The 11,418-nt window shown below is 34.1% G+C and overlaps 1 protein-coding gene and 1 non-coding gene across 2 annotated transcripts; one reads left to right on the top strand and one right to left on the bottom strand.

Annotated features, from left to right (window-relative positions):
* Positions 1-10,059: 10,059 nt before the first annotated feature.
* Positions 10,060-10,692, bottom strand: LOC129961136 (DNA oxidative demethylase ALKBH2-like). Its single transcript, XM_056074961.1, has one exon. It carries the CDS (start codon positions 10,690-10,692, stop codon positions 10,060-10,062), a length of 633 nt encoding a protein of 210 aa, XP_055930936.1.
* Positions 10,693-11,118: 426 nt separating this feature from the next.
* Trnad-guc (transfer RNA aspartic acid (anticodon GUC)) lies at positions 11,119-11,190 on the top strand. Its single transcript has one exon. It is a non-coding gene; the product is annotated as a tRNA-Asp (tRNA).
* Positions 11,191-11,418: the final 228 nt, after the last annotated feature.

Here is an 11,418-nt window from a genome sequence, read left to right as displayed (position 1 = left end):
CTACCGAAAGAGGTACCAGGGCATTCGGTGGATGTGAAGAATTTTAAAAAAATGGTGATTAAATAAAAAAAAGACCCATTGCTCGAAATCTCGAAAATGTAAATTGCATAATTTATATTTTAAATTTACGGCAAACATTATATTCTACTGTATCTTGTTAAACATATTTTAGCTATATCTTTGTAGCTAAAAAAAAAAAAAAAAAAAAAAAAAAAAAAAAAAAAAAAAAATTTTTTTTTTTTTTTTTTTTTTTTTTTTTTTTTTTTTTTTAAATCTAGATAAAGAAGGGTATAAAAAGGGCTGATTTGGGTGAGCAAGCTCATTCTACGACGAAATCTTCAACTGCAAACATCTTCAAACTTTAATGAGAAAAATATTCAAATCTTCAACTGCAAACATCTTCAAACTTTAACTGCAAACATCTTCAAATCTTCAACTGCAAACATCTTCAAACTTTAACTGCAAATATCTTCAAATCTTCAACTGCAAACATCTTCAAACTTTAACTGCAAACATCTTCAAATCTTCAACTGCAAACATCTTCAAACTTTAACTGCAAACATCTTCAAATCTTTAACTGCAAACATCTTCAAATCTTCAACTGCAAACATCTTCAAACTTTAATGAGAAAAATCAAAGACTTTATCACTGCACAAACAAAAAACGACGAAAGCTATCGAGCATCCCTCAACAAACATATCAATCACGTTTCATCGATGTTAGAGAATATACCAGACGTTCCTCCCAATTCTTTGGTGAAACCAAATAAAATTCTATCCAAATCTAAAATAAATAATTCATTGCTCAACAGGCCAAAGTGGCCACAAATGTCGAATTTCAAGATGAGATTACAGTCGTATAGAGATTGGCCTCTTCTTCTACTCGATTCCAGAGAGCTTTCCGACTGTGGATTTTTTTATACGTTGGTAAAAGATTACGTTTCGTGTTATTATTGTGGAATAACTCTCGGTAATTGGGAGAAGGACGACGAACCTTGGGTTATTCATAAACACTGTTCCTCCGAGTGCGGTCATTTAAAATTGGTAAACTGTCGATATCCACCAGCATCATTCAACGTGTCGCAAAAATCTGCAGACGTCGATCGCGAGGTCTTTTCAGAATCTTTGGTTAAAAAAGATCAAATGGAATATTTGTGGGAAACGTACAAACGTTTCACCTCTTTCGATGCAATTCGTGAAGACGTACCGATACGTAAATTAAACGAACAACGCGTGGCTTCGACTTTGGACGAGAAATGGGCATGCAAGATTTGTTTGGATGGAGAAATAAACATTGTTTTTGAACCTTGCCATCATCAAGTAGTTTGTGAAAAATGTAACGAAAAAATAGATAAATGTCCAGTATGTCGTTGTACTATAGAAAAAAAGATTAAAGTCTATATAGGCTAAATGATATTTAAACAAAGAAGCTTTATACATCAATAAAAATTTTTTAAACTTTATGAAAAAAATTCAAACCTCAGTTAAAACTCTTTCAACATGCTCAAAAAAAAAAAAAAAAAAAAAAAAAAAAAAAAAAAAAAAAAAAAAAAAAAAATTTTTTTTTTTTTTTTTTTTTTTTTTTTTTTTTTTTTTTTTTTTTTTTTTTTTTTTTTTTTTGAGCATGTTGAATAATTTTAGCTGAGGTTTTTGAGGATATAAAAAGTGTCGGCTAGAGTTTGAAAGTTCATTCTACATTCACGAGCCTACCGACAAACAACTTCAACCATCCACAGCAAAGAAATATCGTTACGAAATTTATCGAAACTCGATATTCTTTTTTTTTGAAATCAACTCTTTACCGACATGTCGTCGACCAAAAATTCTACGAGCATAACGATACGCCTCGACCTGAACACTTATCGAGAACAACTGGATGAATATCGCTTACCTTTAGAAAAAATGTCGTATTCGCAGCAACGAAGCTCCATCGTCTCTTGGACTCGAGACATTTTGACATCGTCGGATATTATACTGGATAAAAACCTTTGGTCTTTGTTAGAGTCTGTTGCCGAGTGTAAGCAATTCGACTGGTTTGTCGACGTTCACCATTTCGTCGATTCCGTCTTGCCAGATATCAGAGATAATATCGACATGAAAAGAGAATCCTACTCCCTTCTCTTATGGGTGCTACAAATTAAAATAAACTTTGATAAACAACCCGAACGAAAAGACTTTGTCAGAATAATTGCCGAAAAAACCGTCTTATCTTTTTTATCAGAGTTGCAACGACGAAAAACTGTCGATCGTCTATCGAAATACCTAACGTACGGTGTGGTCGGACTCTCCCTCGGTGGTTTATTTTACCACAGTTTTTCACGTTGGAAATAATTATATACAGAATCAAGTGTACATGGCAATGTCTCTTTTTTTTAAGATATGAATAATTTCGAAAATATTTCAAAGAATATAGACTCGCTGACTTGGGGAAACAAATCCAAATCTTTCGATAATACGAACATCAGACTCACGAGGCCCGGATTCGGAGTGATCGTATTGTTGAAACCGTACGAAGCGATGCAAAGATTCAGAAAAGAATGCGAAAAACTTCTTTTAATGAGAACGCGAGATACTTATTTACACATGACCGTTTTTCAAGTTTTTTTAACGTTTCATCGCGATTACGATCCCTCTTCTCTCCCGAATAATTTACTGCAAGTCTTTAACGATTACATCGATAAAGCCATACGGACGGACGTCGAAAAAATCAACAGAAATCTCGAAACGCTGCTCGTCGAAGCTACGAATACGTTGTTACTTTACGGAAGAGATTACCCGTCTCATCTAGTAATCAAAGTCGCATGTAAACAAGTCTGCGACGTTTTACATAATTTTAAAAAGTACGTAAACCGTATCGGACACGAATGGTTGACTCATTTTGCCAAAGAACTCGAGAAAAGACATTTCAAAGGGGATCTCGTGGAAACTGACATCGGCAGCAGATTGTCGAGTAACGGTTGGGATCTCTTTATCGGATACACTGCAAATCCAGACTACGTTAGGCACGTTACGTTGGGTATACTTCGAACCGACGATACGAAACTTAATGCAGCCATACTCGAAATTCTCAGCCATCCAGAACGAATCATTTCACCAAAATTTTCATCGGAGGAAGGTGATATCGATAATGCATTGATATCTTGGAATAATATAGTAGAATTTTACAAAAGGAAAGAATTGAAAAAATTGAATTATCACGAAGTGAGCGAGTATTCCACACTCGGAAATCAAGTGAAAAATGTAAGAGCCGAGGGGGTAATTGAATCGAGTAAAAGTTTAATCGATGAGTGGGGCGACTTTAAAATGAAAACATTGAGTAGAGAATTGACAAAAATATCTGAGCGTAAATTTTTCAAAGTTTTAAAAATACACTCGAGCGTTATCAATATGGCCCGAATGCAAAATTTTGAACCCATATGGTCAAGTAATTAGTCTCAAAAAAAAAAAAAAAAAAAAAAAAAAAAAAAAAATTTTTTTTTTTTTTTTTTTTTTTTTTTTTTTTTTTTTTTTTTTTTTTTTTTGAAGAGACAGAGTGGTATAAATAATCAAGATTCATGTTGGCGAGTTCATTTACAAATCATCACTCTACCTTCAATCTTCGACGAAATCTTGACGATAAAAACCATTTTCAATCTTCGAGACTTTGATAAAAAAACATCTTCAATCTTCGAGACTTTGATAAAAAAAACATCTTCAATCTTCGAGACTTTGATAAAAAAACATCTTCAATCTTCGAGACTTTGATAAAAAAACATCTTCAATCTTCGACGAAATCTTGACGAAAAAAACCATTTTCAATCTTCGAGACTTTGATAAAAAAACCATTTTCAATCTTCGAGACTTTGATAAAAAAACATCTTCAATCTTCGAGACTTTGATAAAAAAAACATCTTCAATCTTCGAGACTTTGATAAAAAAACATCTACATGTTCAATCACATTTCATCCAAAATGTCGCTCACAAACGAAGAACGTCTCTTGAGAGTCATCATGTTGAAACAAATGTCTACTACACGCAACCAGTACTTGATGAACGAATCTTTGCTCTTGCGAGTTTTACAACGCATTGCCGAAATAGCTAACGTTTCGTGGTCTTCTCTCATGGATACCGTGAAGCAGGGAACGTGCAAAATGAATTCGGATTTACACGATCAAATTATCGAATTTTGGGAAACGTCCAGAAGACGTCAAGCGAATCTCGACGAACAGCATTGCGTCGAACGCATATTGTCTAGAGATCACGTACGACCCGCCGACATATTGAAATGGGCAATCATATTGGGGAAACAAACTCCGAATCCGACCGTTTGGAAAATTTTTGCAGTGGACGGTCTACAAGGATCCGATTTGAAACGTTACGTCGACCATTTTAAATTTAACGAAGACGACGTCAGACTCAAACACGTTCGAGCCGTACGCATGTTGTACGATCACGGTGTCGAAAATCCCGAGAGAATGCGTCAAATCATCGATAACGTCTTTGAAGAAGAATTCGACTCCGAAAGCGAATACGAAAAAACGTATATCGAAGCCGTCGGGTTGGAAAACATTCCCGAATTACGAGAATACCAACGTGGCAAGCAACAACAAAGCGAAGAAGACGAAAAAAAGGCAAACGACCAAACCTCTTCCAAAAAGAAACGAAGAAAGACTTGTTCCGAAATCAAAGATTAATCGCCCAACAACATATCCGCCATCCTTTTGTGAAAATAATAATACTCGATTTCTTTGTGTCGGCTCGGAGATATAAATCTTTCGACGTTGTCGTTGGACCTCTTCAAATGAAATTTTAATTTTGACTTTTCTTCTCGAGTGAAATGCAAAGACCACGAACATTTTTCTAATTTTTTAAATCGCCACGTATCCAAAAACGTTAAAAGGGAAAGATAGAGTCGATGAACATCCGAATCGGCATCCGATTCGACTACAAAATGCCGAATGCTGGGATCGAACGGAATGTGAAACGGTTGTGCGGTGGACGGTGTCAGGCGCACGCAAAGATTTTTGGATGAGGGAACGAAATTTAAAATATCTTTCGTATCAGTGTTTCGTTCTACGTGAAAATAAACGATCTTTGTCGTGGTCGAATTCCATTCCAAATCTAAATGACTCGTAAAAATCAAGTTTCTATATCCAGAGGGCAGTTGCGTTCCAAAAGAAGGTTCTATCCAAACGTAAAAATCTTTATAATCGTCCGTTCGAAACCAACCTGGATAATCGTCGGTTTCACCGACAGGATCTAGAAATCGACTCAATAAATGTTGGAGAGTGTTTGGATAACGTCCCAAATTTCCAAACACGATGGTCGAACCGGAGAATGCGATGGCTTTCGACAAGATATCTTGAATCATGTTATTTTTTTATTTTCGTCCACGCGAAGATTTACATTGATACTTTATTTAAAGTTATGACCAAGTTTAAATTGGCAACATGACTGTTTTCGTAATCGTTAAATATTTTTCAAAATTCTTGACACGATTCATTTTTTCATCCAATACTTTCAGATGTAAAATTGTTTCTAAAAAAAAAAAAAAAAAAAAAAAAAAAAAAAAAAAAAAAAAAAAAAAAAAAAAAAAAAAAAAAATTTTTTTTTTTTTTTTTTTTTTTTTTTTTTTTTTTTTTTTTTTTTTTTTTTTTTTTTTTTTTTTTAGAAACAATTTGTGGTATAAAAAGCTTTGATTTTGATGAGCAAGCTCATTCTTTATTCAACAACCCACCTTCATACTTTATATATTTTTACGACTGAGCTTTCAACAATATTCATTTTGAAACGCAAGAATGACGTCAAGACAAAAATTTCTCAACCCTCTCGTCAAATTAATCGTTCCCAATGATATCCGAATAAAAGACTACGAAAACGTCCTCGACGAGTATCGTATGCCTTTGGAGAATATGTCTTTTGCCCAACAAAAAGAACAAAGTTTGGAATGGGTCGAAAAAATATTAACGACGACGAGCATCTCATCCGGTATCGACCAACGTTTTTGGTCCAACGTAAAAGCTTGTGCGAAAGTAAGAGGATTCGATTGGAAAAAACACGTCGACGTATGGCATTTGATCGATTGTTTCTCTCCGATTTCTCTTTCGTCGGTTGACTTTAAAAAAGAATCGTATGTACTTTTATTACTGATGCTGGAGCTTCGAAGTGAATACGAAGAGTTTCCGGATCGGAAAGATCAAATCAAAGCCGTCGCAAATAATTGTACTTTAACGTTTTTGATTAGATTAAATCTGCGAAATACCATGGAAAGTTTTGGAAAAAAATTGTGGTACGGAGCATGCGGAATAACTGCCATGATGGTCGGCAGTTGGGTGATTTCAACGAGGCCGGTGATGGCGTTTGCCTTGTACCTTTTATTTCGTGAGTTTTATATTCAACGCCTATAAACGACGAGTTCCTATAAACAAAGATTTTTAAAAAACAAACAAAAATTGATTAATGATGGATGAATCTGCAACTGTTATCGTCGACCTAAATTATTTTATCCGAGGTGATTTCGATTCCAGCGGTAACCCGCGGCTCGTACACGTTGCCTCGGTGGATAAAGATTCCCGTTTGATTCTTTGCGAATATCACATTGGCCCACATTCGAAACGAACAAACTGTAGAGAATTTTTTCTTTACCCGATGAATTGGAATGGAAAAACGGTGTGGTTCAAAAACACTTTAAATTCGGCACGAGATTTACTAAACGCATTGAATTTAAATGCCAGTTTCGGTGTTTGGGGAACGAAGCAATTAGAATTCTTCTCGGCGCTGTTACCCAATGTAGTCGACGTATCCTACGACTTTATGAGAGTTTTATTGATCGACGATCCAGTGATCGAAAAAGTATCGAAAGGACCACCGTTGACGATTGGCAAATTATTTAGAAACTTGGCGCTTCCGTTTGCGAATAACTTCGACGACGCTTGGTCGTTGGATCGGATCGAAAAAGAAACTCTACGAATGACGCGTTGGGTCGAAACTATCGGGTGGCCGGCTTTAATGTTTTGGCCACACGACTCGACTAGTAGCGACGAAGACGTGTGATACGTGTAAACACCATGGAAAGAATTACAAAAACGGTTAAAAAAAATGAAAGTAATTAAAATTTAATCCAAACATTTTTTTTTAAAAAATGAATGTGATGCCAATAACAAAATTGTTTTAAAAACCCATGGAAATGGATAAAGAAAAAAACTATAATGAACGATGAGACTTGAATAAATTTACAAAACTTGATAATTAAAAACCATCTAATGTTTCTCTCTCTCTCTAAAAAAAAAAAAAAAAAAAAAAAAAAAAAAAAAAAAAAAAAAAAAAAAAAAAAAAAAAATTTTTTTTTTTTTTTTTTTTTTTTTTTTTTTTTTTTTTTTTTTTTTTTTTTAGAGAGAGAGAAAGAGGGTATAAAAAGCTAAAATTTTGATAGAGAGCTCATTCTACATTTATTCTTCAAACTTCAAACATTTTCAGCTTCAAAGATAAATATTGACTTTGACAAATACCTCTCACATTTTTTTTGTTCCTGCGATAAACTTTGATTTCTTTTTATTTCATCGAGCAAAAAACATTACAATGTTTCAACTTCCTCGATACACTGCAGAAGTTGCTTGGATCAGGGGTAAAGACGGACGACTACCGCTCGAAATAGCTTTTGCCGATGTTGGACAACCGAATCGTGTTTATATACTTCAAATGAAATTCGATAAAGAAGCATCGAAAAAACATCGATTTTCACTTTCGGACCTCGCTCTCAACAAGAGTTTACTGCGGAACGCCGATAGACTGAATGCTCGATTCAAATTAGATTTGAAGGGTAACGATGTCGTGGAACCCGAGAAACTCCTCAAAACAAACGAATGGGATTGGAGACAAGACCTAATGAGACTAATGTCTTTCATGAATACGTCGGGAAGTTTCTCGATAGGAGTCAGAACGCTTAATCAGAAATTATTCTTTCGCGAGGAATGTGGTTTTACAAACGTCGTGAAAGTGAAATGTATTTTCAGAGATGCCCAGATTCTAGGATGCTGGCACAAACACCTAAAGCTGATTCCGTATTCTTGCCCTGCTATGGAAGCTAGAACAATGGCAAATAAACTAAGGGAAATGAACTTTTCAAAAAATATTGAAAACACGAGCACGAACGAGGAAACTTTAATCTCTGAACCAATTCAAAATGCCGACATGGAGGAAGAAAATGTAATGTCTGAACCAATTCAAAATGCCGACATGGAGGAAGAAAATGTAATGTCTGAACCAATTCAAAATGCCGACATGGAGGAAGAAAATGTAATCTCTGAACCAATTCAAAATGCCGACATGGAGGAAGAAAATGTAATGTCTGAACCAATTCAAAATGCCGACGTGGACGAAGAAGCTTTAATGTCTGAACCATTTGAAAGCACCGACATGGAGAAAGAAATTTTAATCTCTGAACCAATTCAAGGCACTGACATGGAAAAAGAAACTTTAATCTCTGAAACAATTCAAAGTACTGACATGGAAAAAGAAACTTTAATCTCTGAAACAATTCAAGGTACTGACATGGAAAAAGAAAATGTAATGTCTGAACCAATTCAAAATGCCGACGTGGACGAAGAAACTTTAATCTCTGAACCAATTCAAGGCACTGACATGGAAAATAAAACTTTAATCTCTGAAACAATTCAAAATGTCAAACAACTGTTGAGACATATTGAAGCAATTGAAAAGAAGATGGAGTTTTAAAAAATAATCTTACACCAAGTGGTAACATCAAAAAAAAAAAAAAAAAAAAAAAAAAAAAAAAAAAAAAAAAAAAAAAAAAAAAAAAAAAAAAATTTTTTTTTTTTTTTTTTTTTTTTTTTTTTTTTTTTTTTTTTTTTTTTTTTTTTTTTTTTTTTTTTTTTTTTTTGATGTTACCACTTGGTGTATAAAATAAACGTACAAAAATGACTGAGCTCATTCTTCATTCAACCAACCCACAAATATCTTATACTTTCAACAACCAAAAAACTACATTTTCATTTACAGTTGTATTTATCGATTTTGATTTTTTTTCATTACAATGGCAAAAAGTCACATTGATTTCACTGCTCATATCGAATGGATGTGGTACGACAACAAACTCGTACCAAAAAAATTGATGTTTTTTTCTACTTATGATCCAAATGCAACGATTTCTGTTACACCCAGCAAAGAATCGCTGAATTCTTTCTCGTACAACGACGTTGTGAAGAATATGAACACTTTTCCTCTCGATGTATTTCGGAACACGGATAATTGCGATAGTGTTTACACCGTGCCTTTGGATGAATTTCAAAGTTACGTTGCTGGCGACTTGTACGAAAAGGTGTTAAAAGACCCACACGGATGGGATGTGACTATTGCAACAAACGACATGGCAACTTTTATGTATTTGGATCCACTTTTATCGGGAAAAGTTTATTACATTTTTGAACGACATAATGCAGAAAGAGAAGCTATAAGACTGGCTCAATCCCGATCGTTATGGGTGAACGAAATTTCTAATGACAACAATGATGGATACTAACTTCAAAGCTTTATAATCTAATTTACTACATGTTATTAATGCTTTTAAAACTGAGTGAGCATTATAAGTGCCGCGCGCTAACCAATTACACCACTGGGGACATAATATATATATTGTACACTTAAGAAGAAATTGTAGTCTTAAAAATAATCTTACACCAAGTGTTACAAATAAAAATAAGTTACAAATAATCTTACACCAAAAAAAAAAAAAAAAAAAAAAAAAAAAAAAAAAAAAAAAAAAAAAAAAAAAAAAAAAAAAAAAAAAAAATTTTTTTTTTTTTTTTTTTTTTTTTTTTTTTTTTTTTTTTTTTTTTTTTTTTTTTTTTTTTTTTTTTTTTTTTTTTTTTTTAGTGTTATCACTTGGTACAAAATAGCTCAATTTATGTGGGAAAGCTCACTCACAATTCTTCACCCCATCTTGAAAAAAAATTACATCGTGTACAATGAAACAAATCTAAAATTTTGTCAAATTCTTGCTGTTGTTAAATTCAATACCTATCACGCAGCTTCCAGTCCAGAAAAAAAAGTCTGATATTATTATCTAAACAATCATTTTTCTGAAGGTCAAATTAATGCGCTTTCCCGAAACTTTTTTTCTGACGGGAAGGCTGTGGTACCAAAACTTATTCGTCGGAAATTCCATCAACAGTAACGAACCGGGACGTAACTCAATTTTCTTCTTACCTCCTCCGTATGCGTGCTTCAGCACAAAGTCTCTAGCTGCTCCAAACGAAAGTGAAGCAATCGAAGCTGCGGGGTCTAGTTCCTTCTCATCGTCTCGATGCTCTCCGATATGATCCAAACCGTTTTCGTATCTGTTGACGAGCACGAAATTGTATCGATGACCGACGATGGATTCTACACACTTTTTCAATTCAAAAACGATCGGAGACGTTTGCCAAGGTTTCGAAGGAATGCGATTGCCGGAAAATTCGTACGATAAGCCGTCGTCTGAGAAAGCCACGTGTTTACGAGGGATTTCGTGCCATTTTCCGTACACGCACACTTTCGACAAGTTTCTATCGTAATATTCGATTTGCTCTTCGAGACGAGTCAATATAAATTCTGACATGGACTTTGAAAATATTTCGGCATACCTCAACATTAAATTTTCACCCGTAATTATTTGCCATTCGTAATCGTCTCGTGGAGAGATTTGGTATATTTCAGTCATAACGTTTCGAGTTGTAAAAAAACCCCCAGTACTTTATCTGTAGTTATACCGTTCAGAAAAAAATAAGGTTGTAAAATGTGTGAAAGACGAATGTAAAATGAGTTTGCCAACTTGAATCGAGAGCTTTTATAGCCTCACGTAAACTTTATATATATATAAAAAAAAAAAAAAAAAAAAAAAAAAAAAAAAAAAAAAAAAAAAAAAAAAAAAAAAATCATCGACAACTAAATTTAATTTTCAATTTTCCTGCACCCCCAAAAAAATTATTCTGAACTGAAAAATTACAGTATTTATCATAATACTTATATGATTTGCAATCGTTACCAAAAAAACTATGGTCTTTTTCAAATCTTGTAGGTTTTACGTTTCGAGCTGCGATTTGTTTTGTTCAATCTTATATTGTTAACTAATCAAAAAAGTTGCGAATCCTCGGTAGTATAGTGGTAAGTATACCCGCCTGTCACGTGGGAGACCGGGGTTCGATTCCCCGCCGAGGAGATTATTTTTTTTATCTTTAAAAAAATCTAGAGACTCGATAGGAAGTGGTCCGTTTTCGATGTTTCAAACTAGTTTATGGTGACAACTGTAAAATCAAACGGTCCTCTCGTTTTACAGTTGGGATACTGTCATTTACACAGTCGCTCAAAAAAATATATGAGCACCGGTACCCCTTCTGTTTTTAACAAAATCTCTATTTTCGACCAACCTTTTCTCAAGTGCCGTCCC

Source organism: Argiope bruennichi, unplaced genomic scaffold (assembly GCF_947563725.1).
Source record: "Argiope bruennichi unplaced genomic scaffold, qqArgBrue1.1 scaffold_28, whole genome shotgun sequence".
NCBI classification, from domain to species: domain Eukaryota; kingdom Metazoa; phylum Arthropoda; class Arachnida; order Araneae; family Araneidae; genus Argiope; species Argiope bruennichi.
This window is presented reverse-complemented; position numbering and strand designations above follow the sequence as displayed.

Excerpts from the sequence above, each read along its gene's own strand:
- LOC129961136 (XM_056074961.1), bottom strand. The coding sequence starts at position 10,692 with ATGACTGAAATATACCAAATCTCTCCACGAGACGATTACGAATGGCAA.